Source organism: Lissotriton helveticus, chromosome 8 (genome assembly GCF_964261635.1).
Source record: "Lissotriton helveticus chromosome 8, aLisHel1.1, whole genome shotgun sequence".
Lineage (NCBI taxonomy): Eukaryota > Metazoa > Chordata > Amphibia > Caudata > Salamandridae > Lissotriton > Lissotriton helveticus.
Window position 1 is genome coordinate 634,199,568 of NC_136069.1, and position 26,703 is coordinate 634,226,270.

Here is a 26,703-nt window from a genome sequence, read left to right on the forward strand (position 1 = left end):
GTACAGGATGAAGAATATCCACCAAGAGACGACTTCAGTGACGCAGACCAGCTTCGAGTGGGCAATGACGGCATCTTTATGCTGGCGTTTTTCAGTGAGTTATGTTAATCTGCAAAATTTGTATGCTTTATAGAGATTCACAGGAAATTAAAGGAGTATGATCGAGACAGAATTATCCTGTACGGTGTGTGTCACACAGTTTATGTTGTGGATCATACAGTTTTGTTCTTTTCTATGACATTGTGTTTTCCCTCCTTTCAGTCTGGTTGGGAATTGTGACCATACATAATGATTAGAAAATACTTATCTTAAAAATAATGCTAGGATGTTTCCTTTAAATGTTTTTTTTTTTAGTTTGACATTTTGAGTCAAAAATTAACCGTAGTCCCCCACAAAAAGCTCTGTTAAGACTTTGAACCTCTCCTGCTATCGCTTGTTTTGGAGTGAGTGCCCTGAGCACATGTGAGCACCACATCCATCTGGGCCTAACCAGCCCTCACAACTAGTTCCTCTTTTCTTTTGGCTGTGGAGGGGGGGGTTGTAGTGGTTTTCTTCTCCCTTTTTGGATAAATCCGGAATTATTTTCCTATCTTGACTTCCTAAAGAAAACACGTTTTAGGCCTTACAATTGAAATGGCTTCTCTGTGTCTTTCTTATCAGTAACAACGCTTAGGATGTGGTAGCTGATAATAAATGCTTAGGATGTGGTAGCTTGGATAAAGTTCGAGATCCTACATCCAGGGATTTCATGCATCCTCTTCAACGAATTCATTCTAGGTAACCAGGGAATAATATTCTGCCAGTTCAGGAAGAAATTAGTAAGGGAGATTTCCTCCCTGACTGAAGCAGTTGTATCTAGTTAAGAGGCTGTGAAAAGGAAAACAAATCATGCAGTAAGCAAAATAAGCTCCTATGTCCGTGTAGTAAATAACATCTTAACAGAATGAGAGCCTCATCCCAACTGCTCCTCCCAACTTCCACCCATAATAACGTTCGACCCTCAACATTCTCTGACCAAATCACCAGCACAAGATAACAGGAAGAAAAGAGAAGCAGGAAAACAAGGTAGGAAAAGGAAGGAAACAATAGAGATGCAATTAATATGCAATGCAACACATCTCCTTCTTTTTTATGTTTCTTTTTTTTAAAAGATCTGCAACAAACTCAAGAAGGAGACGGGCACAAACGGAAATTTACTCCTTAACAATTCTTCAAAAAGGAGCTCTGACTCTTGCAGAAAATTTGACATGCTGGGCAGTAGAAGTACTTTTAGCTTCATCCACAACATATTTTTTAAATGGCATTTCTGGTACGGATGATATATATTAACCTCTGCAACCTTGTAATCACATGGATCACATTTTAAACTCTCAGGCGCTCCAGAACTCTTTGACCCATTACTTAGTTCATCACATTCGATCCCGGGTCTGCTTCCATCGCCATCGTCTGCGCCATCGTCATCCACTGTCTAAGCCAAGTGTTTTATGCTCCGTTTCCCATCTTGGGTGATAACATTACTTTTGTTTACCTTGACAATTCTCATGGTATGGTACATTTTGAGCTTCCTTTTCTCACATGACTGGGAATCTTGCCCCTCACAGTTTCTCCCAATAGAAAATTATGCGGAATGGCAGAGCGTTTACCATCACAATTTTTCTTAGATTTCAGCTGTCCCGCTTGCACTCTGGTAGCCGCTGCACGTTCATCGACAACGGAATTGTTAAACTTACGCACAGATCTCATATTCTCCAACCACCAAGGGCACAAATGTGATGCAGGATGTTCACATCTCAATAAAACAAAGGGGCTAATTCCATTTACTGAGTTGGGCGACTTCCTGCAGACCTGTAATCTCGAAGTACCTGTACATTCAGTACCATTTTACTAGGGACTTATAAAAAAAAATACATATGCCAATTGGGTGTAAGCCACTTGTAACATGTTTTAGGGAAAGGGCACAAATACATTAGCACTGGTTAGTAGTGGTATGGTGCACAGAGTCTCAAAAGCAAAGAAACCCCTTGTTTAGAAGCCAGGCGGGGCAAAGGCAAAGTGTTGGGGGTGACCATGCAAAGATGGGCAAGTCCAACAGTTTGTAAAGAAGGAAAACGTATCATGGGGTCAAGAGTAGCACACTTTTCTGTTTCCACATATGTACATGACAACTTAGTGGTTTCTGATGAATCCAAGACGGTTAACATGGTTTTAGTTGTGCAGTGTAAAACCTCGGATTTGGATTGTTTAACAGATAAACCACCGTTGTGTATTTAGAGTGTCATGGGTTTAGATTTAGAACAATGGCTGACTCTGGCTCTCTCTTCACGATCATTACCAAGGAAGCCCCAGGTGCTTTGTGAGATAATAAAAACTTGAAAACTGGAGAACCAGATGTCAGAGCTGTTTCTTTAGAAGGTAAGATGATAGACTGTGTGGGGTTCTTCTTTAATCTAGTGAAATTTAAAGAAAAGCAAGAAATAATCAAAATATACCTCACTAATTGAGGATTGTGTGCAGTTATTTTTTTTGCTTTTTACATATCAGTGTATATTAGGGCTGGTAACAATTCTCACAAAGCAAGTAATCAGTTAACAGTCTTAAATATATTAAAACTGCCCCAGTCACCTCCATCTAACTTAGGTTCCCATAAAAACCCTCACTATGTTCTAAAAAGCCTACATCACTAATAGCCAAAGTCTTGAAATACCCTCTTTCTTCTTTTGCCCTTAAAGTGGCTGTGCTAAGCCTCGCTTCCTGCTAAGACCCTACCACGCCTGAGCCCATGACCTCCATTTCCTACTATACTGGGCCTGGCAATTAACTCTCGCATGATACCAGGCTTCTCTTAAGCTAACCTTCCGCATTTTCCCTTCCCACTCCTCAACCCTTGGAGTGGCAGGTGCTTTCCACTAAAAAGTCATCAAGGAATGTGCTACTATCATTGCTATAAATATGTAGTGATTTAGAAACGCACTTGAGCAAGAGACAATGAATATGAATTTGCAGGCATATAATAATTAGACTCACATGTGATACACAATATAACCGCAGTTCGTCTAATAACTGAGTGAGAAAGCTAATCATATTTTTATCACAAAATAATCTTTAATTTATGAATTATTATATATACAATATTAAAAGTGTAGAATTGTAAACATCATAGTACATAATTTACACACACAGTGTCTTAAACAATAAAGAATTCATGAAATAAATAGTAAATATATTGGATTAACTAATTATTTGTACATGCTGTCCATGAAATGCTAAACAATAAAAAACATGGATACATATCATTGAAAATTAGGAACATTGATTTCTTGAAACCTGATTAAACCTTGATTTAGTTCATAATGTGAATGGCTTAGATTTTATGTAGCTGGCGGTGAAATTACACTATGTGCGTTTCGGCAGAAATGCCTTCATCAGGAAACCGTCACATCATTCACTAAAATCCCATAAACGTGGCTTTGGGGCTGTGATGAATTAAATTAAATGGCCACTGAACTTGGGGGCCTGAATCGGTCGTCTAATCTGTAAGTGAAATCCAGGGGTCGCAATATCCCGCCTATTCGGTGGTGTGCTTCACAGAAAATCAAAAGGAGGAAAACTTGGTAAGGGCCCAGGCAATCAGTCTCAACTTTTTTATATATAATGGTAGTTTCATATATTTTCAATTTGAGGGAATGCTCCCTGATAGTGCCGGGGGAACGTCGGCGGGGGACTGCCAGCTATCTTTGTGATAGCGTCCTGATGCACACACATCTCCCTTCTCTACTGCCTGCAGTGACTGGCCGTTCACCCTGCACTATCAGGGAGCATTCCCTCAAACTGGAAAGTGGCCAAACCTACCTGCCCTGAGGCTTTTCCATTAGGGAGACTCTTTATGGTGTCTTCCACCTCCACCTTTATTATTTATCTCAGTAAAATAGAGGCAGATTCCTCCGTCAAACCAGGCTGTTGCACCATCTCATGGAACTCTGCCACCTGCTGTTCCAGTGAATGACTCCCTGCTTGTTCATCCTCATACATGCTAGAGTACTTATCAAGGAAGGTGAGTTTGATTTTTTCTAACCCATCATTATATTGTCAAGCTGTGGGTCTCATATTTTATAGATCAGATTTTGATTAGTATTGTCTTTTGCCTGCCAGGCTAAAAAAAGACCTGTAGATTCCCGTTCCTCATAAACCTGTGTTGAAGGTCCTATCATTGACTCTTGGAGATAGTAATCGCTGATTTTCTCCTTGGCACTGCACCGCCTCTTATACGACTTCCTAGCTGTCTGATCCTAATGCTTGATAAGCCCTATCTACTTATTTCTGTACTGCATCCTCTTTCTCCCTCCAATTCTTCTCTTGTATGCCCTTAAGAAAATCAGTACCCCCGCATGGTGTATTTAAATGCCACCCACACTATCAATGTTGGCAAGAAGCTCATTGGTGGTAAAAAAAGTGAATCATTTCCAAAATGATGACATCAAGATCTTCTGGTTCCCCACAGTCTCTAATCCATCACCCACCTCTGAATATTTGTGGTTAAAGGGACACAATTTAAAAACTCCCCCCCCCCGATGATCCATCGGATTGATGAGAAATTGCCAGGATCGAGACAGTCCGAGACCCTAAACACAAATCTGTCCTGAAAGCAGATTTATACTGCTTCGAGTAGAAAAGGTATGACTTCCCTGTCTCATTCTCTTTCCTCCAAATCCCTCACTCCCAAACGGAGGCAGAGATCTTTAAAAATGTTAACTGTTCTTTTTTTCCTGTGGTGCCACCGGAGATTTGAAGAGTCAGAACTTCAATTCAATTCATTTCAATTCAATTAAAAAAAAGTCTTTATTTCGATTATTCATCATAAAAGACAGGAAGTTATAATCAATGGCCTACAAAGATAAAAACTCATCTTAAAACTGTCAATTAAAACAGTTTAAAATATAAATAACAAAGATACTTTAAAACCACAATAAGAATGGATTAAATCAAGTATAATCACAAGACTTTTTATAAGTATTAAGAGAAAGAAACATATATAAGAATATTCAATCAATCAAGCCAGTTAATACAATAATTCATTTAGCTCGAGGCACCCACTCTTTTTTCCCCTGATAGCCCACGCCCAGCTCAAGGATTTAGATACCCCAATAACAGTAGTCTCATTACAACCTGATTTTAATAACCTTTTAGTCAGAACTTAAATTTGGGGCGTAATTAAAATTTTCCCCTATCAAAATCTGCCCCTGTTAAGTTTTTAGTTCCCATCTTAGTTTTTGTAGACGGCTCGGATCTTCACTTACTGGATCATAATATGAAACTAGATCAATTTTTCTGCCATTAATCTTGGTAGGAGGAGTGTGTGTCCTGCGTTTGCGCAACCAGAGACTCATATAAATTGTCTTAAGTCCATTATACTATGATCCTGTACTGTCCACTGATGAGCTTAGGTTGAAAGAACAGAATTTTAAGTTATATTCTAAGATGTTCAAAAGTGGCTTGCAAAGATTGAAACATTTTGTGCATAAAATTCATCTTAATGGTAGAAGTGTTCCTGTGAAACAGAAACACAGAGAGGTGCCTTTGTGTGTGCAAAAAGAGTTACAAGTTCTTCTGATTCATTAAAGTGAGACAACGTCATCGAAGAGGCTGATGCACGAAAATGGATTTCACTAATTGTACATGCTAGAAACAATTAAGGATGTCTGCATTTATGTTGACTTAAGGGCCCTTAATCCTAACATTATAACTTACACATACCCTTTTGTAGGGAAGTCAAAAGGATGAAGAAACACGCAAGAAACGTGTTGATGAAGACGTGGCGTATTCACATCCAGTCATCACGAAGTTCAGTATCATAATGAAGCTAACTCCCCCAACAACATTACTCCCCAACATTCCACATATTTGAACCACAACATTACTTCCCAACATTCCCATAGACACGAGCTTGTCACGAGCTATTAAACAACAAGCACACTTGTGACAGCTCGCATAATACTACATACATAGTACCCAACACACCAACCCCCTTTAACCAAAAACACAGAAAAAAACACACACAAAAATAAATAAATAAATAAATAAATCATAGTAATAACATTGCAAATCTAGTTCATCACAAAATCATTAAACCTAACCGGCATACGGTGAGGACGCACAATTCTGGTGTTACCAGGATTGCACTCAGCATGTATACAATTCCCCTTTTCATTTTGTTCCCCAACATCCAAAAAAACATTGCAGTCAATCTCAACTTGACTAACCCCAGTAAACACCGAGATTCTGCCCAAATTCCAAACTGAACCACCATCAACCCTGACTGCATTCCTAAAAACCTCAATTACTTTTTTAGGATTCGACCACACAGGAAAACCTTTACTCACACCTTCTTTTCTTTTGATATGAACAAAATCACCCACCTTTACAGAACCACTGGACGTAGAACCAATCTTCTTAACCATATCATGTTTCATTTTATTCTTATATGACTCAACTCTGCCTTGAACTGCCTCAAAATCCACTTTCAAAAATTTTTCAGACCCACATATATTCTTTTTTAACCACCAGGGTACCAACCTTGTACTAGGTTTACGCCCTCTTAAGAGTACAAAAGGAGTAACCAAAGTTACAGAATTAGGTGAGGTTCTGTAAGCCAACAGCATAGATTGCAACGCATTTCTCCAATTCAAATTACCCTTAATTGAGAGTTGAATAGCTTCTTTGATCACACGGTTGAACCGTTCAACTTGGCCATTGGCCTCAGGATGGAAAACTGCAATTCTTCTATGAACGATACCACATTTATCCAAAAATTGTTCCATTTCCTTGCTAACAAACTGTGGGCCATTGTCAGTCACGACCTCTTGAGGAATTCCCTCTCTACAAAAAATCTCATCCAAAAACTCTATTACATGGTGAGAAGTAACATCCTTAACCATCTTGACCTCCGGCCATTTAGAATAATAATCAATAAGTACAATTCCAAATGCTTCCTGTTTGTGTAAACAACTAAACGGACCAATGATATCTAACCCGAGTTTACGCCAAGGACCAAGAGGTAAATCAATAGGATGGGGTTCCGGACGCAAAGCAACAGCTGTTTTATCACTATTCGAGCAATGAACACATGAACGCACAAAATGGTCCACACAAGAATCAATCCCTGGCCACCAAAAGGACTCCTTTAATCGTCTTCTGGTAAAAGAAATCCCCAGATTCCCCTCATTAGCAATCTCAAGAAGAATATTCCTGATAGAAAAAGGCGGAACAATTTTGTCTCCTCTAAGAACCAAATCATTCTCCACAGCAAGTTCTTCCTGAACCTTAAAAAAAAACCATCATATTTCCAGACAATTTCCTCTGTTCCGGCCAACCCTGTACAAGATAATCCTTGACATTGCGCAATTCCAAATCTTTACTAATTTCCTTTAACCAGGCATCCTCTTGCAAGGATGACCATTCACCATAAACCAGATTAACATCACGCATAGTAAAAGCAACCTCACACTCATCCTCAATAACCACTTCAGGACTGTCCATATCTGAAACTAGTCTTGACATGCAATCTGCATGTACATTCGCCTTACCCTGAACATACTCAATTTTACACTGAAAAGATTGCAATCTTGAAGCTAATCTTGCAAGACGCGCCGACATTGTCCTGCCTCTACCAGGAGCCATGAGAAAAACAAGAGGCTTATGATCAGTTTTTATTATAAATCTTGTACCCCACAAAATAGGTCTAAAGTGTTCACCTCCCCAAACACATGCCAACAACTCTCTTTCTGTGACGGAATAATTCTTTTCTGCATCTCTCAGAGCTCTTGAAGCGTAAGCAACAACCCATTCCTTCTCATTATCTCTCTGCAAAAGGACACCACCCAAACCAGAACAACTGGCATCCACCATAACAACACATTTCACACCAACTACAAAAGGTTTAAGGCACGGCGCATTCACAACAAACATTTTCAAACTCTTAAAAGCTTCCGTCATGTCATCAGTCCAAACAAATTTAGCATTCCTCTTTAACAAACATCTAAAAGGATCAACCTTTGCAGAAAAATTTGGTATGAATTTAGCATATAATTCAATAAGCCCCAAAAATGCCACAAGTTGTTCTTTTGAAGAGGGTAGGGGAGCATTTACAATACTTTCAACATGATTTCTTTTCGGTTTAATCCCCAATCCACTGATGGTATGCCCAAGATATTCTACTTCTTTTTGTCTAAACTTACATTTGTCAAGGCGGAGGGTAAGACCTTTCTCTGACAAAGCAGCAATCACACATTTCAAATTATTATCATGCTCCACATCATCCTTCCCGTATACCAAAATGTCATCCTGAAACGCTACAGCGCCATTTAACCCCTCCAAGGTGTCTCTCATAAGTCTCTGAAACACTGAGGCAGCACTCGCCAACCCAAATGGCATACGACAAAATCTGTAAAGGCCCTCTGGGGTTATAAATGCGGTGATGTTCTTAGACTCCTCAGCAAGTACAACCTGATGGTAGGCGCTGGCCAGGTCAACACAAGAAAAGACTTGTGCACCAGCTAAGGTTGAAACCATTTCGTGAAGATTCGGTAAAGGATGTGAATCCACCCAAATGGCACTATTAACACTACGAAGATCAATACACAACCTAAGCTCGCCAGAAGACTTAATCGAAATCACAATGGGAGAAACCCAGGGGGAGGATTCTATCGGTTCAATAATATTCTTTTGACATAAATGCTTCAACATGTCTTTTAATTTGCTCCTATAAGTTAATGGGACATTTCTCGCTCTGTGTCGAACAGGAATAACATTCTCATGCAGCTTGATGACGTGTTCAAAACATTGATACCGTCCCAAGGTCCCACTAAAAACATTTGGGAATGATTTTCTCAAACTATCTACTAGTAGTGAATTATCACCGTGAATATTTGACAAACACTGTGGTTGCATAACAAACACTGGAGGATTGGCTCTAGAATCAATTTTCATTTCCAACTGGTGTTGATGCAGCCAACCTAAGAGTGACAATCCAGATCTCGACACATAAATTTTCCCAGTGGTAGGTCGGTCAAAAAATTGTAAATTCACATTAAAATATCCAATAAGATAAATTTTTTGGCCTGTGTAACCACCAGGAAATACGTCAGGTTTGAACAACATTCTATCAGGCCACTTCTCACGAAAGACATTCAAAGAAATAATGGTATACCATGCACATGAGTCTACGAAAAATTCTAAGTTGATATCATCAACAGTTATCACACAAGACGGAAATTTTGTACAATCCCCATCCTCACATACATTGATAACAGTGTTTACTTAGAATACACTTTCATCATCTAATGCATAACTTTCACAACAATCATGTATACAATTCATTTTTCCTGGTAACGATCTACAAAATCTTGTGAACTGGCCTTTCTTGTTGCATTTTGAACATGTTTTCCCTAAAGCTGGACAATTTCTACAATCTGCTAAATGCCCATCACTTCCACATCTGAAACACAATAACTTTGAGTTCTTTTTTTCATACTTCTGACTTCTGAACTTGTTATCCATTCTAGATGAAAAATCACTTCTCGGGGAGTAGCTTTTGTTTGACTTATCTGAATCTTTAGATACACTGAAAACATCACTTTTATCATTTCCTCTAATCTCCTTCACAAATTTTTCAGAATGTTCTATCGACTTTGCAATATCTATAGCATTGTTTAGAGACATATCAGATGTCGTCCAAAGTCGTTCCTGCACTTTTCTGTTATTTGTCCTCATCAAAATTTGGTCCCTCAGAACTTGCTCATAAGCGATGTGTTCAAATTCACACGTAACTGCTAACGATCTTAAAGCTGAAACAAAGCCTTCAACTGGTTCATCTGCACGCTGCTTCCGTGAGTAAAAAATGAAACTTTCCATGACAATATTTTTCTTTTTACCATATCTTAAACTTAGTTGTAAAGAAGCATATTCATACACATTAATATTCCCTGTGTTTACTAAAGCTGGTAATGTTTTGAACTCTTTCAATGCAATTCCAACCAAACAATGTTTTAAAAGCGATAATTTCCTTTCTGGCTCACAATCTCCCTCCTCCAAAACCTCTACATAAGCTAGAAAAACAGGTTCCCATATTTCCCAAGCCATGGGAGGTTCACCTGGTGACGATAAAAAGGATGGAGGAGGAACAATGCCAGCCATATTAAATCCAATAAAATACTTATCATAAATTGTATAATAAATAAAAAAATATATATATATATTGGACAATTAAACAATAAGTTAAAGTAGTTATTGCATTATGTTCAATATAATAGCTGACATAAATAACCTACGCTAGGATTCACAAATAAAAACTGAATTTTTTTCAAACATAAGATAAAACACGCGGTGTGCGTATCACTGATGAGAATAAGAGTGCTTCTTTCCCACTCGCTTTGCTAAGGAAGCACAAGATGACATTCACGTTGTGTGAAGATCCGACGCATAGCAAATGTTTCTTCCCAGTCGCGTTGCTAATGAAACAAAAGATGGCGTTTACGCTGCGTGATGATCCGGCACGTAGCACTAACGTGATGACAGTCCAAACGTAAGGATTCTGCTCCTACGTGAACGCTGACCACGTCAGAGTCTCCACTATGCGAACGCCAGGTCCACTGAGTTCGAAGATGAAACGGCACACAATTGAACACGAGGCTCGTCCAAAAAAATGCCGTAAACAGTAAGATTAAAATCCTTTTCTTTCCTTTCCCTTAAATTAATTGCGGTATAATCCAAAAGAACATTTCCGAAAACTCCAAAACAGGATCTCCACAGTCCTCGAAAGTCTCAGTGCCAGATTCGAAATAGTAGAGAATAAATCCTGTTCTTCTCACAATAACAGGTAACAAATCCCGCCCGTCGCCAGTGTAGGGAAGTCAGAAGGATGAAGAAACACGCAAGAAACGTGTTGATGAAGACGTGGTTTATTCACATCCAGTCATCACGAAGTTAAGTATCATAATGAAGCTAACTCCCCCAACAACATTACTCCCCAACATTCCACATATTTGAACCACAACATTACTTCCCAACATTCCCATAAACACGAGCTTGTCACGAGCTATTAAACAACAAGCACGCTCGTGACAGCTCGCATAATACTACATACATAGTACCCAACACCTTTGTTGAAGGTAAATAAATTGATTTATATGTTGGCTAGAACAGCTGCATTTTCTACACTTGATCTTCGTCAAGCTTACCACTAAACAGAACTATCCGATTAATCTAGAGCTTTGACAACATTTATAGCCCCATTTGGTCTGCACAAATTTAAACATATGCCATTTGGGCTGGCATCCACATGATCGGCTTGTCAACGTGTCATGCACCATATGTTCAAGGACATGGATGAAACACTCAAATGATTCCAAAATGATATATTGGTGTTTGCAAGAAAATTGAAGGCGCATGACTTAGTCCTCAAAGAAGTGTGTGACCATTTACAGAGAAATGGTTCAGTTCTGGTCCCTGAAATATGTAACTTATTTTGCTCCTAAGTTGACTATTTTGGTTTCACAATCTTGGAAAAAAGTGTTGTTCCCAAACACTCCTTGATGCTTGCTATTGTAGAAGCACGTCCGACTGACAATAACTTTTTACTCTCAATTTGTACAGGGTCTTTCTACCTTGGTGGAACCTCTGAGGAATATATTGAGAAAAAGGGTGGAATACCAGTGGGGTTAGGATCAACAGTTTGCATTTGAGGAAGTAATACATTTCTTCTCCCACACTTAGGCGTTTCTCCATTGGTAAAGAATGTATGATCACTGTGGATAGCTGGGCCTATGGTTTGGGTGTTGTTCTCTCCCCCCAAAAAAACATTAACAATGATAGGTGGGTGGTGCTATCGCATCTAAGACACTTAACAACACTGTATGCCATTACTGAAAGGGAGTTAGTTGCATGTGTATGGGCAGTGAATTGTTTCCTTAACTTCGTGTGTGTATGTTTACGGTGCAAACCGATCACAAACCATTGGTGTCAATTTTGGCTAAAGGACAAGATTGTTCTGCTACTGCTAATGTTCCAAAGTCTTAAGAATACTGTTTTGATGTAAAGCATGTACCTGGCAAATTGAATTGTATTGCTGATTGTTTCTCATGCCTTCGATGTGCTGTGGAAGGTGGCCAGGAGTGTGAAATTGAGGAGGACGAAATGGATATTGTAGCAAGTGTGGGTGATAGTTGTACAGTGACCTATCTGAAGAAATGTGGAAAACTCCAAACATCTTACACTTTAATTGCTTAAAAATGTATCAATGAAGGATGATTTCCTGTCAACCCCTTACAAAATGCTTTACACCCCTACCACCACATTTCTTATGAGTTCAGTATGAGTAATGGTTTGATAATCCTGAATGATAGAAGTATCTCCCCCTTACAGTGTTTGCAATTCTGTCTGAAAGGCTAGTCAGTGGAGTCACATGGGGATACCTGCATTAAAAAGTCTCATAACCTTGCACTTTGGTGGCCTTGCATGGACACTGGTCCTGAAAATGTTTTGAAAATATGTGATATGTGATATGTGTTTGAATTTGGACAAATGTGCTGAATACAATTTTCAACCTCTCCGTCCAGTAAAATGGCCTGGGAATCTGTGACAGAAAGGAGGTTTGGACATAGTGGTGCCATTCAATAGGCTTGTTTCTTCTTTGAAGTTTGCATTCTTACTGATTGATTGGGATTAAAATGGCCAGAGGTGAAGTTTCTAGAGAATGCCACTACTTCTGTTGGGACATACTTTTTGATAGATGTTTTTAACATGGGGATTTTCCCCAAAACTTTGGTCACTGACAATGGTGTTCATCTTAGATCACGTGAAATTGGAAAAATGTTATGTGCATTTGGGATATCTCACATTACTACTGCTGGGTATGGTTTAGTCCAGCGTTTCAACCATTACTTTAAAGATAGTGTAATTTTGGATCTTACCACACACAAATCTGTCATTACCATGGTTAGGGCCTGTAAATTAAATGCTACTGGTAGGCCTGCATCACTTATTGTGCCACGCACTTGAGTAGCCCTTGTAAACATGTCCCAGGCCTGCCATTGCAGGCCTGAGACATTTTAAACTGCCAATTTGACCTGGCGAAATAAACATTTTGCCTGGCCTAAACCTTGCGTTTTAATACATACAAGTCACCCCTAAAGTAATACCTAAATAACCCATAGGGCAAGTAGCAGTGTACTTAAAAAGTTGGACATGTGCTTTTAGGTTTTCCTTGTCCTGGTAGTGAAAACTCCTAAATTAGGTTTTCACTATAGTAAAGGCCTACCTATCCTGTAGGATAATAGTGGAGTGCATTATTACAGTTAAGAAGGGCTAATGTTTTATTGGTAACAGATAGAAATATGTTTGGTCTAAAAATAATTGGAATTTAAAATCTTCTTTCGTGGTAAAGTCAAATTTTAAGTCACAATTCTGAAAATGCCACTTTAAGAAACCATTGCCTGCAGAATATTTCCTGAGTCACACCACTGAATAGCTGGCAGTTGGCTATTGAATATTCCTCCAATACAGCGAGGCAAAGTGGGATTAGAGGTGGCAGAATCCTGCTAGGATGGTAGGGGTGGAGCGGTTCTCTGTCCCACATACATTTCAAAGGGCTGCCTTGAGCACACTCACAAATAATTGGACATCAGCCTATTGCCATCCTAGACCGCTTGGAGCCTAGGCAGGAAAAGGAAGGAATATACCAGAACCAGTTGTAGTTTCCCTCTCTTCGAAGACTGGGACCACATATAAATATTGGACCCTCAGACTCACTCTTCAGTTCACTCCTGGACCTGCGGAGGACCCCTCCAAAAAGCGGCCTTGTACTTCAGAGGACTGCTGTTATGCTACTAGAGGACTGCCCTGCTGCTTGAAACTTACCTTGTACCATCGAATGTTTGGCCGGCTGGTTGAAGCCTGCCTTGCTGCTTGATCCCAGTTCTTACCAGAGTGACTCCAACAGCTTGTTGGTTGGCCTCCTGTGTGAACTATGGGGACATAACAAGCACCAGAGTTCTTGAACTCTGTACCTCGGCTTTGCCTAGAGTGAGTCCTGTCCCTACAAGTGGTGCCAAACTAGTCCTCACCCCTGAAACTTGGGACTTAAAAATATTTTTCATCTAAACGTGGCCTGAGATCCTACAGGAGACTAGAACCTACCAGCTCTCCGATCCGCCCATTGTGCATCGCTGGACGGTCTGACATTCTCGGTAGCTCCAGCTGTGTTCTTCTCAGCATCAAATTCTGCTCCCTAGGCCCTTCCAGCAAAGGCATCTGGCCTTCTGCCCTCATCAGCTACAGCCTGCATCTTTGTCCCACTTGACATTTTCGATTTCCCAAAAAAAGTGACAAAGTCTGAGTATAGAAATCTTCACCTCAACTTCAGCCAGTGGCTCTCCGACGACGACCCCTCCTCCTCGGACAACACCGGATCCCTTGCCCCGTTGAACTTTACATTCTCAGGAGCATTTCTTCAAAATGTTGTCTTAAGTCTGAAGGTAAGGTAGGCCCGGGCCCAGTCCACCTTGCCCTGGTTTAGCACGACTAGATGCCCGCATTTGGCGCTTTGACCTTTTAGATGATATTTTTCTCTAAAAAATGTATTCCCGGTTCAACCAATTGGATTTAATTTATTTTGGTGTCATTTTATTTATAAAAATTGTCTCTCTTTTTCTAAATTGTTTTGGGATTTTTCTTGTGTTGTGTTTTCGCTTTATTACTAGTTGTTTGCTGCATAATTACATAACGCAGTGCCTCTAAGCTAAGCCTGACTTCTTTAGTGCCAAGCACAGAATAATTTAGTGACTTTTGTAGTTTAACCTGACAAGGATTGTGGTTGTTGCTTGAGAAGGGTTTACACCTCTCTCAACCAATGACCCAAATTCTTACACATATTTTTGAACAACGTCCAGCCTTGCCACATAAGTAACAGTTTCGACTGACGGTTGGTCAGCCTTTGTATGAGGCTATGTGGAGGATAATGCCACAAGGATAGCACTTGAGATCACTCTTTTATTTTGAACTTTGTCATTCCTTTGTAGTTTATTCAGTATGCACACCTCACTATTTTTATTTTTTATCAGTGCATACTTTCTTCAATCATGACATTGATTTTTGGATGGCTTTGTCTGATTTTACAGCAAAATACACAAGATGATGGACAGACTGTTGCGCATTGGCAAAACATTCACCCCCCAGTCACAGATCTGGGTTTAATCCATCGTTATTTTGCTCACCACGCCACCCCAGTTCAAACATGGCCATATGCAAATCAGTCTTGACCCTGTGCCTCATGGGAACAGTCCAGCCCGAACTGCCAAGCCATGTCTGCCCTGGACTGGAATCAAGCATCCTAGGACCGGTTTCTGGCTATCAACCGTCATCAGCCAGGATAGCTTGACTCCAGTGGTGTAGTGAGCACGGGACCCACGTCTGGGCATACCCTTCCCACATAGGGCGAACAGCAAAACACACTGATTACCCAGATACGGGTCCCAGGATGCTTGTTTCCGGTCCAGGGAAGGCATGGCTTGGCAGTTCGGGCTGGACTGTTCTCATGAGGCACAGGGTCAGACTGATTTTCATATGGCCATGTCTGAACTGGGGTGGCGGAGTGAGCTAAAGAACGGTGATGGATTAAACCCGGATCAGTTGACTAGGGTGAGTGCTTGCATTGTTCAACACTCCGTCCATCATCCCCTTTGGTATTGCTTTGTCTGATTTTACCACATCATCCAAGTTAAGAGTACCCATTACGGATAGCTTCTCCTGAATTATCTAATTACATATATTAAACATGAGCTGGTCACGTAACGTCATTGTTTGCTACCCCAAACTTGCAAGTGATTATCCCTTTAGCACTGTTAAGAATTCATCAATTGATTCTTTCTCTTTTTGCCTACAAGTATAAAAGTGGTATCTTTACAGGGTAATATATACGAGAGATTTGAAATACTCTTCTAATCTTAAGTGCCTCTTCAAATTCTTTGTACTCATTCTCATCATTCGTTACTTCCACCTTGAGAAGTTTCCTAAGGCTCTGACCCCAGACAATCAAGTAGTATGCCATTGCTGCTCTCAGCAGACATTCTCCTGCATCTATAGCCACTATGTAATTCAAAAATTCCTCCTTACATTTTTTCCATGGTGGTGGCGGGTCACCTTTATTTTGCAGACGTTGCGGGGGGCGGGGGGGTGTCAAACTGCATGGTGACTGAGGCGAGATAATGATTAAACATTAGTATGATGTTTTTAAAGGGAGTTGAGATTTTTTTAAGAGACACTATGATGCTACGAAAATATGAGAAATTACACAGACAGCTCTAGAGGTCATTTTTACTTCAATTGATTTCTGGCATCAGGTGCGTCCTCTGCAGTGGAATGCAAGAAAATAAACTTCAATAGGACCAGTCACTGGCAATCAATATGGCCTCCAAACGAAAACGAGGCTTGAAGCACTGCTCACTTCTGAAGAAAATTTCCTCAGATGCCGCAGAGCTTGGAGAATAGCACAGTCTGCCCAAATCCTTTTTCAGGACAATGCTAAGGAGGGTACACAAGGCGGCAAGCTCACAAGGCGGCAAGCTCAACCTTTCATAGTAGGATCATGGGCTTGGCCATAGGCGTAGTGAGGATTAACCAGCAAAGGCACAGCAGTTCTCCAGCTACTCCAATCAGAGCAAACCCACATCAGTGGCACCCTCTTTAGAGGGAGAGCAGCAGTCCAAATGTGAAGAAAACTTGACCACTGGATGCCAGCTCACTACCAAGTGCAGGTTAGTGTGCAAATGGCTCTCTCTCAGGAAGGTAATTCACAACAACGTTCAGACGGGAGAGTCAATCCTGTCCCTTGTCGCCAGAATTCGACTTGTCGTAAAGAAGATAAATCATGTGGTAAAGGAAATGGATTTTTATATCCACGTAGTGAATAGCGGCTTAAAAGACTGCCCGCTCCAACTGGCATCCATCGTCCCTCAATGTTCTATGACCAAACCAACAGCACACGATAAGTGGGAAGGAAAAGGAAAACAAGGTAGAATATGGAAGGAAATACAAGAGATCCAAATAATATACAGTTTAACAGAGGCATTAACTACCAGGCATGGCTGATGGCCTATTCAAACTAGTTTGCCATCTTGGAGTGGTTTTTCTTTTATCTTCAGAAACAATCATTCAAAAGATAGCCTCCATGCATGTATGCATATGCCTGGCAGCCATCTTTAGATGTTTTGTCTTAGAACAATAGAAAAACCATTCCAAGATAGTTGCCCCACATTTCTACACACAACACTAGTATAGGAATTATTTTTCTTAAGGCATATGAAAAACCTTTGCTTAATGGCCACCTTGTGGGTGCACACGTAGTGGCCAGTTTGGTAAAAAAACAAGCATTGACAAACCCGTGTAGGTGTCATTAACAAACCCTATTTGCATTCAGAATACTTTTTTTTATAGTTGTGCAGCTACCCATACCTGTATTATATAATGACATATGACCGTATTCAGTAAATCCTTTGTTTTACAGCCATTTCCTACCATCTGTGGCTCCTAATCAGTCCTGTCATCTACCTTGCCTTTAACTCAAAAATAGCAATGGGGTTTTAGAGCATTAACCTGTCTTAAAAGTCTTGGTACAGTTGAGTACCTGTAAATTTCTATGTTGATCTCCTTTTTGAAGTTGGCACAAGTAAACTAGAGTCCATATTTCCTAGTGCCATCTTTGTTTTCATATAATGTGCAGCCGTGGGGGTGGGGGGGCTTTATTCTAGCCATCTCCTCACTATCTTATAAGTACAGCCCACGCTCATGCTGTTGCTGCTTTAGTAGTGCAAGCTCCATCTCTATCCACAATCAACCTTTGCACCAGAAAAATACAATTGTATCTAGGTAGATAAATGTCTTTTTGTTGTTGGCCCTAGTCAGGAGATATTAAAGTCACTAGTTTGATAACTTGCCCTGTTGTGGTATTTTGCTGTATAGTTCCTTGGGGCAATAACCATGGATGTCTTGTACTCTGAAATCAAAGGTTAGAACCTGAGACCGTGTGACAGTTATTTGTGATCTGCTGGTGCCGAAATAGTTTAACTGCATCCATTCTTAATTTCACACCTGTTCCTGTGGTCTACATGTCTTTTAGTACCTTCAAGTGTCCAAAATAGATCATGTGCCTTTGTCAGGACCTAATTTTGGTGAGTTTAAATAGATATAACAGTGCTCCCTCTGCGTTTGTTATCAAAATTTTTTTAAAAAAACAATTAAAGCCAGTAAGGAAGGACTTCTTCATCATCCCATCTAGAGCTCAGCTCCAAACTAGGAGTGAGTGCCACGCCATTGGGTTGAGTACTAAATATTAAATCTTGATGCATTTTAATGTTGATATTTATGTACAATTTCGTTTTCTTTGTGTTATCAAAGCATCCTATTTGAAACGAGAAGTCAGCAGTAGGCTCCCCGGATTTTTCAGGTCCATGTTTGCTTTGTAAGGGCACCTTTCCACGCCTGGGAAACGACATCTCTTTTGTACGAGGTCTAATAACGGAGACATTCTTTGGTTCCAGGACAGTTGTATTTCTATTCCTGATAATGTAGCATACATGTACTCTGTTCAATCTCCTATGTTGGAGATTATTTCCTCAGCGTGGATGCAGCATCAGTGACATTTCAAAGACATGTTTCCATTTCAAACATTTGTAGGACAGCAGCGTGGTCCAGTTTGCATACGTTATAAGCATTTCTCCATGGTTAGACCTTCAATGAAAGATGCAACATACAGCCAGAGAGGTCTGCACTGCTAGTTTGCTTGAAGCTCCATCAGGACTTTGCTGTCTCCTCTATTGCTTGATAAGAGCTGCGAAATCAAATTACTAATCATTTGAGAAGGTTGGAGATAAGGACGGCAGAATTAAGGGAAATTGCTCGAGTTGTGATTCTATTTCTCGTACTAATTGTCTCCTTCCACAATACCCGACCATTGATGTCCTCGGTGATTACCTGTCGGAGCAAGCTGCTTGTAGTGGTTGGTAATGCACGAGTAAGTGAGGCTTGCAGGTGCGTAGGAAGGCTTGTGCATGAAGCACTCCTAAACTTTTAAATGACTGCATTTCTTTTAGAACCGTTTTTGCGAGCTGGTCCTTGGCAGTATAAATTCATCCCCAATCAGTGAAAATGGGGGCAGAGCAATATCTAAGAGTACTGGATTCATTATTGTCCTATTTTTGCTTTTGAAATATCACCTGATAATGCACAGGTAAAAAAAAGAATATTCTGGCTTACAGTTCTTTAGGGTGAAAGCTTTAAAAAGCATTATTTCAAACTCATATGTATTTGCCTCAAAGAATAAGTACTATTAAATTCAGCAAGCAACACTGAATAGTGGCCACAGATAGCACACTTACTAGCAGGTCAAGACCTCTTTCTCCTTAATTGTCCAGTCCGATGTAGTAATTATAGAAAAGTGCCCTACACTACTTGGCGCAAGTCTTACAAAAATAGTGGGGGAACTAGTTAGCATATATAATAAACAGTGACATCACAGCATGAGACGTCACAGTAAGTAATGTCATACCCTTGTAATATTCCCCACTTGAAACTGAAGGGTCTTATTGTAAAATAACAAGAAGTTAACTAAATCTTGTACAAAATTGAAAATAACTTCTTTTGATTTGTTTTAATTTTTATAAATCACTTGTAGGTTTTCTACATAGTAATTTTTAATGGAGCTCAGAAATAGCTGAAAGGGACACTATATTTAAATAGACGTATACATTGGTATACACATCTTCAAACTGCGTTTAGTGTAATCAAAATGTGTTGGGTTTATTTTTTTAACAGAAAATCTTGCTTTTAATGCAGATTTGTTTTCTGCTGGTGTTTTTTTATCCAGCTTTAAAGTAGAAAAACCGGCACCTTTGTCTTTCATCAGCCGATAGAAGGGATAGTGGTGTAACTGTCTCTGTTATTTCTTGGATTAGATTTTCTAAAAATAACCCCAACCCCTCTGCATTGCAGTTTCTCATTGCGGAGGTATCGCTGTGTCACCTAAAATACAGAGCTTAATTGATGGAGTCATTTGAACATTCCAAACAGCTGAACGTTTAAAAAAAAAAATGAGTCCGTTTCGACTCTAATTAGGCCGGTAGGTGCAGCGTGTCTGCGTCATGCTGCGCACTCCTATTGTGAGAACTTAAACCTCATTAAACGCGCAATACGAAAGCCGGCAGATAACATGAGATGTTGGAACTTCCCTGTTTCTGCGGCACCTTCTTCAGTTATGTTTTACCGACATCTAGTGTCGGATATCTGAATTGCAGTGCAAGTCTCAAACGTACCAGGTTGAACAATCGCGATAGGAATCTTCCTAAGCAAAAAGCCCCCCTCCCCAAATGTAATAGAAATCATCCTCGTCCTCAGTGTTTTGAAATTCATATTGGATCCCAACAAAATAAACGTTTAAAGATGCCTCCTCATTGCAAGTAATTGTTTTTATTACATCATGTTAAAAGTTGAACAGTCTAAAATGTAGTGCATAGTGGCAACTTTTTTTAAAACTTCAGGTCACAAGCGTGGCAGCTGCTTATTGCCACCCTTAAATCAATTGTTTTGTGTTTTAACTTGAGAATTAAGTGAACATTTGCATTGGCTTTAATTCAATGTCGGTCTAGCCAGTGCTTTAAGTCTGATGAAAAAACGTGGGTGTTTCTGCACGCCGTGGCCTAAAAAGCATAACTAGGAATCCTTTCCAAGAGATGTGACTTATGTATTTAAAGGTGTGGCTTAAAACATGTGAACGAAAATCCTGTGCTTCACACGGCGTGCAACCTGACCAGAATTTGGGTGGTTCCCTGTGCCTCTCTCTGTGAGTGTATCTGTTTTGCAGTCGGACACTTCGCACAGCAACGAACATGCACTTAAAACAACTCAGACCTGTTGGATTTTACACTGAACCTTTTTGTTTTTTTTTACCTGTTTCTGAAATTTTCTATCTGCATATCTCACGTCATCTCCTTCCTCTCCATTAGCTTCTTCTCACTTTGTCCTTCTGCATGACCCTTCTTGCATAATCTCTTCTTCACCAAGCCCTCTTACTCTTACACTCTCTCCTCGCCTGTAAACTTGTTTTTTTCCCTTTCGCGCTGTCATGCTTTAAACAGCTGTGTATATCTCCTTCACACACTTTAACATAAAATGGTAATTACAATTGGCACATATGTGACCATTGCATTGTGTTCACTGTAATACCCACTGGCCGGCATTGCGAGGAACTCTCCCTGCCTTTAGCCACAATCCCTGAGCTCCGTCGTGCTTTGTCATCAACATCCCACAACCAGAACTTATTCTGACATATCGAGGTGTCTCCATTCACAGTCTACTCTATACAAGAGTAATTTTTCGCATGAAAAAACACTACAGACACACAGCATCAGGAATAAACAACGACTCTTGGGGGATACAAGATGAAGTAAAACGTGAAATGTTAACATTGTGTTGAACATATATCTTGTACACCTTAATACGTTGTTTATTTCCATGCTAGTACGTCACGGTTGCCAGCCAATCCTCTTAGGGCTATATAAGTGACGTCACCACTGTCACCGTATCATCTGACAGCTGTCAGCTGAATGTGCTGTTTACTTTTCCTCTGGCTCCCCGTGGGCCTTTATTACTCAAAAATATATATTAATAATCCTCTTCTACTAGCATTATTATCAGCCCCCACTACAATTGGCGACGAGGATGGGATCCTTAAAGGTCTACGGGTGAAGCAGTAGGTTTTTACAGTTTTTGAGAAACCCATATTTTTTCCCCAACAAATAAGGACATGTATGTAGGACCAGATTGGGACCCGTTTTAAAGTCCCTTTTTAATTACTGCTGGGTGTGATACCTGGCAGGACCTCCTGCCTTAAAATCTTGTGTGAGGCACCGTTGTAAATTTGTTGTTCTTGGATTTGAGTAAGACATTGAGTGATGCCTGTAAGGGGGAAAACATGCCCCTGGTTATTTCATTAATTGAACGATGCCGGGGGTGGCAATATTTTAGGAGTCTCCTATATTCTGTACTTCTACTCATCATTAGTCCATGTCGATCTGTCTTGCGAGCAGTTTGGGGGAGCCTATTCCACATTTGTAGTGTCGATTGAGTGAAAGAAATTTGGTTATCATGTGAAAGCCTCACTCTGGTAATAATCCGTCCACAAAAGTTAGTAAATAAACCTATGCTTGACTCTCTGGTAGCTTTGCTCAAAAGTAGTCCGGCTTAAATTGGGGGTAATGTGTAAAGTATTTCTGCAGCACTCAAACAGTAATAAAGTGAAAACACAACACAAGAAAAATCTCCAAACTATCTAGGATAATAGAGACATTTGAATTAAAAAAAATGACACCACACTAACAAAAGAACGAACAATAGAACCAAAGTTATGATTTTTTTAAATGTTAGGTAAAAATAGTGCCAAAAGGCGAGAAGTGCCAATTGCGGGTATCTGGTTGTGTTGAACCGGGATAAAGTCATAAGTTCGGTCTGACCGCAATGGTGTGCCGGTCAAGTACTGGACCAGTTGCAACCTGCTGGGTACCTATTGTCGTTGATGCGGCGCTGTGAAGTGCTGCAATGTGAGGCTTTGCATCGAATTGCGTCCGGTCTGTTGAGACGTTCATCAGGAGCTATGCAGTGCTGCGATGTAGGATTCTGCGTTTAGTGCAGGATCCGGTGAGTTCACTGATGGGGGGTTGTGACGTGCTGTGATGTGAGGCCCATGTGTGGTCCCTCGCCAGATCTGGTGAAGCCGCCAATCCGGAGCTGCAAGGAGCTGTGATACGAAGCTGTGTATCGATCTGTGCCATTATGTGTCTCATCCATCGAAGCTGCTGATCAGAACCTGCCAGGTGCTGCGATGCGAGACGCACTGTCAGTCTGCGCTATGCTGAGTCAGATCTGGTGAGAACTTCAGGTGAGCAGGGAGGAATACACTACAGCTCAGCTCTTGCCGTTTCCACACTTAAGTTATCAATTATTAAATGCAATGAGTTAACCTAGTATTTATGGAAGGCTAGCCTTACCACAGTGACAAATAACTTTGGGGGATTTTCACTGCCAGGCAATGTAAAACTTAAGTAAATATTTCCTACTTTTTAAATACCATGCACCATGCCCTATGAGCTTTTAGTGCCTACCTTAGGGGTGACTGAATATAAATATTTATTATAAGTATTATAAAAGATGGCTAATGCCTTGAAAAAAGGTTTATTTGGCCAGGTCAAAATGGTAGTTTAAAGTCTGCACACACAGGCTGCACTGGCGGGCCTGAGACATCTTTTACAATTTTACTTTAGTGGGTGGCCCAATGAGTGCTGCAGCCCACTAGTGCCATTTAATTTACGTATGCTGGGTACATGTAGTACCAGCTATTATAGATGTATAATTAAATTAATTGTACTAACCATGTGTATCCTAATTTTACCATGTTTGGAAGGGAGAGCACATGCACTTTACCACTGCTTAGCAGGAGTGAAATGTGCAGAGTCCTAAAGCCAACAGAAAATGGGTACAGCAAAAATAGGGTAGTGAAGGCAAAACTCTGGGAGAATATCACACAAAGGATTTTCATTTACAAAATGTGTCTCCCCTCCCTTCGCCAGCAGAAAACAGGAAGATCTACCCACCCTCATAGGAGTTCTTATCGCTATGGATGAAAAACATGGAAAGACCATCACATTGGCCTAGTCAGTCCCAGGGTAATGTTACACCATAAAGTCAAGTCTGTTTCCTGTAGAGAGATAGATCACCTCAACAGATTTGGATTCTCACCCCGCATTTGCAGTAAGCATCTGAGGATGCACTGGTCTTTTTGAACCCAGAAGTGAGTCCCAAACAGGTATGATCTCAATTTCGTCAGTGCCCAGACCACTGCAAATTCCTATCACCTCTTCCTTGGGAAGTAGACTCCTGCCAATGAAAGCTACAGGTTGGTCCAAGCCCTCATCATTTAGCTGTGACAGGACAGCCCTAATGCCACTGAAGCATCTGTCTGTGCTACAAAGTCTTTGGAGAAGTTGGGTGCCTTAAGCACTGGTGCTGTGCACATGGCTTCCTACAGGATATAAAATACTTTCTGGCACACCTCCATCCAGATCACCCTCTTGGGCTTCTTCTTGGAAGTCAGCTCAGTCAAGGGGCAACAATGGGGCCATACCCCCTAACAAATTTCCTGTAATATCGAATAAGGCCTAAGAAGGCTCTCACCTTAGTCTAGGTTTTGGTTAACTCCCAAGCTAGGAGGCTTGGACTGGCGGGACTGCAGCTCGGCCCCATTGACTTGGTGGCCCAAGTACACAACTGATCCCTGCCCTATCTGGCACTTACTGGCATTCATATTCAGGCCTATCTTTTGCAGGGTCTGAAGCACTGCCTTGACGTGGTGCAGGTGATCATCCTCACTAAAGTTAAAGACAGCAGTGTTGTCTAGGTAGGTGGCACTGAAGTCTTCCAACCCAGCCAGGACCCAGTTAGCCAACCTTCAAACAATGGCTGGGGCATTCTTTAATTCAAAGGGCATCACTAAATTGAAAGTGACCCTCTGGAGTGGAAAATGCAGACCCCTCCTTGTCATCCCTCAGTTAAGGGAGTCATCCTGTATCTAACGTCAGATGAAAGGTACTCAGGAACGTGGCAGCTCCCAACCGATCAATGATTTCATCAGCTCTGTGGATTCGAGCATCAGTCCTGGTGACTGAATTGAGACCCCTGTAAACCACACAGACTTTCAGTTCTAGAGTGGTGCCTAGTGGGGCAGCCTTGGGTACCAGTTCTACTGGACTGAACCAGAGATTACAGGTTAGCTCGATCCTCCTTAAATCCAGCATCTTGGATTCCTCATCCTTAATGCTGGATCTCTCCTGGTCAGACAGCCAGTAAAATTTGTTTTTCACCGGTATGCTGTTGTTCGTGTCTGTCATGAGTACGCCAATCAGTAATCCTGGGGCAAATTTCCCAAGAAGTGGCAACATTCTCTCTGTTGCTCCGGCGTCCTGGTAGGATAGAAGACAACTCCTTCCACTGACCCATCTTGCTGCTTCACGGACAGGAGGTCTGGGAAGGACTGCTCTCCTTCTCACCATCCACTGCCACCAAGAGCATAGTGGCCTCGGACTGCTCAAAATATGGCTTGAGGCAGTTCATATGCAGGACCCATAAGGGGTTCCCAGTTGTCTTAAGGTCCACCAGGTCGGTGACCTCCCCTTTCTACTCTCTCACCTTGCAGGGCCTGGTTCACCAGTCTTTCAAGTCCTGGGACTCCACTGACTCCATCACCCACACTTTCTAGCCAGACTGATACTCCACCAAAACGACCTTCTGGTCATACCAGTGTTTCATAACGTCCTGGCTGGCCCACATGTTCTCAGTGGCATTTCATCTGAGAGGAGGACCAACATGTAGCTCACTACATCCTCATGTGATTTATTAGGGGCGTGTTACCACCCCTTCTTTACAAGACTGAGAGGTCCATGTACAGTGTGGCCAAACAGAAGTTCAAAGGGACTGAACCCCACTCCCATTCTGAAGCACTTCCCTGTAGGCAAAAAAAAGGCATGGGCGGAGGATGTCCCACTTACACCTCATGGCTTCTGACAGGTCCATAACCATGCCTTTCAGGGTCTTGTTGAATCTTTCAAAAAGCCTGTTGGTCTACAGGGGGTATGGAGTGGAGAACTTGTATGTTACCCCACACTCATCCCACGTGGACTTCATGTAGGCAGACATGAAGTTGGGTAAATAATCCTATCAGTGCCCTGGCCACTGTGTTCGCGGTCACTGACTTCAGAGGAATGGCTTTAGGGTACCATGTGGCATGGTCTATCAAGCCCAGGGTAACCTGTTGCTCAAGGCAGTCTTGGCATCCAGAGGCCAAACAAAGTCTGGAATCAGGGGAGCCTTGTGCTTTACGTCTGCCTCCCACTGACCTGGGAGGTCATGCAACAATTGCAGAATACGTTAGACAGCATTCTAATCTGGAGGCCAGAAAAAGTGGGTGACCAGTCGGTCAAAGGTTTTGATCATAGTATATCATGTGTGCAACATCATACATACAGTTCCCTGAAGTGAGGTTGCACCTCATGGCACACACACCAGAACCTTATATGTTGACTCTGGTAACCAGGTTGTATGCGAACACCTGCGGCCGCCCTTTCAGCGTTGATCCAGGAGATGGGAGTAAAAAAATGGCGCATGGAGAAATGCATGAAAAAACAAAGGGATAAATTTAAAGCTTGAATCAAACTCAGTAACTGGCGATCGCTAGGGCTGCATCCCAATCCGTGGTTTTTTGCCCACCATGCAGCGCAGTTAGGATCCAGCCATATGTAAATCATCCTTGAGCCCTGCTCCAATGGGAACAGTCCAGCCCGAACTACAAGGCCAGGTCCTCCCTGAACTGGAACTCAAGCAACCCAGGACCAGTTTCGCCCTTATTATGGGATCATTAGCCAGGTATTGCTCGATTCCAGTGGCATGGTGAGCACGGGGCAGTGTCTGGGCATACCTGTCACAATTAGGGCATCAGAAAACAGTGATGGATGGAATGGTTGAATTAATCTGTGCCACAAACTATCACTCTGTCCGCATCCAAATCCATCGCTACGCAGCAATCCTGGGCTTTCATCATTATCGGCGGCCGACACA

The 26,703-nt window shown here is 41.3% G+C and overlaps 1 protein-coding gene across 2 annotated transcripts in view; it reads left to right on the forward strand.

Annotated features, from left to right (window-relative positions):
- Nucleotides 1-26,703, forward strand: part of NDFIP2 (Nedd4 family interacting protein 2) — a 197,675-nt gene that overhangs the window by 125,304 nt on the left and 45,668 nt on the right. For both annotated transcript variants that reach the window (XM_078657493.1, XM_078657494.1), the window contains one exon: nucleotides 7-94. In XM_078657493.1, coding sequence (XP_078513619.1) covers nucleotides 7-94 — 88 coding nt within the window. The remainder of the gene's footprint in view (nucleotides 1-6; nucleotides 95-26,703) is intronic.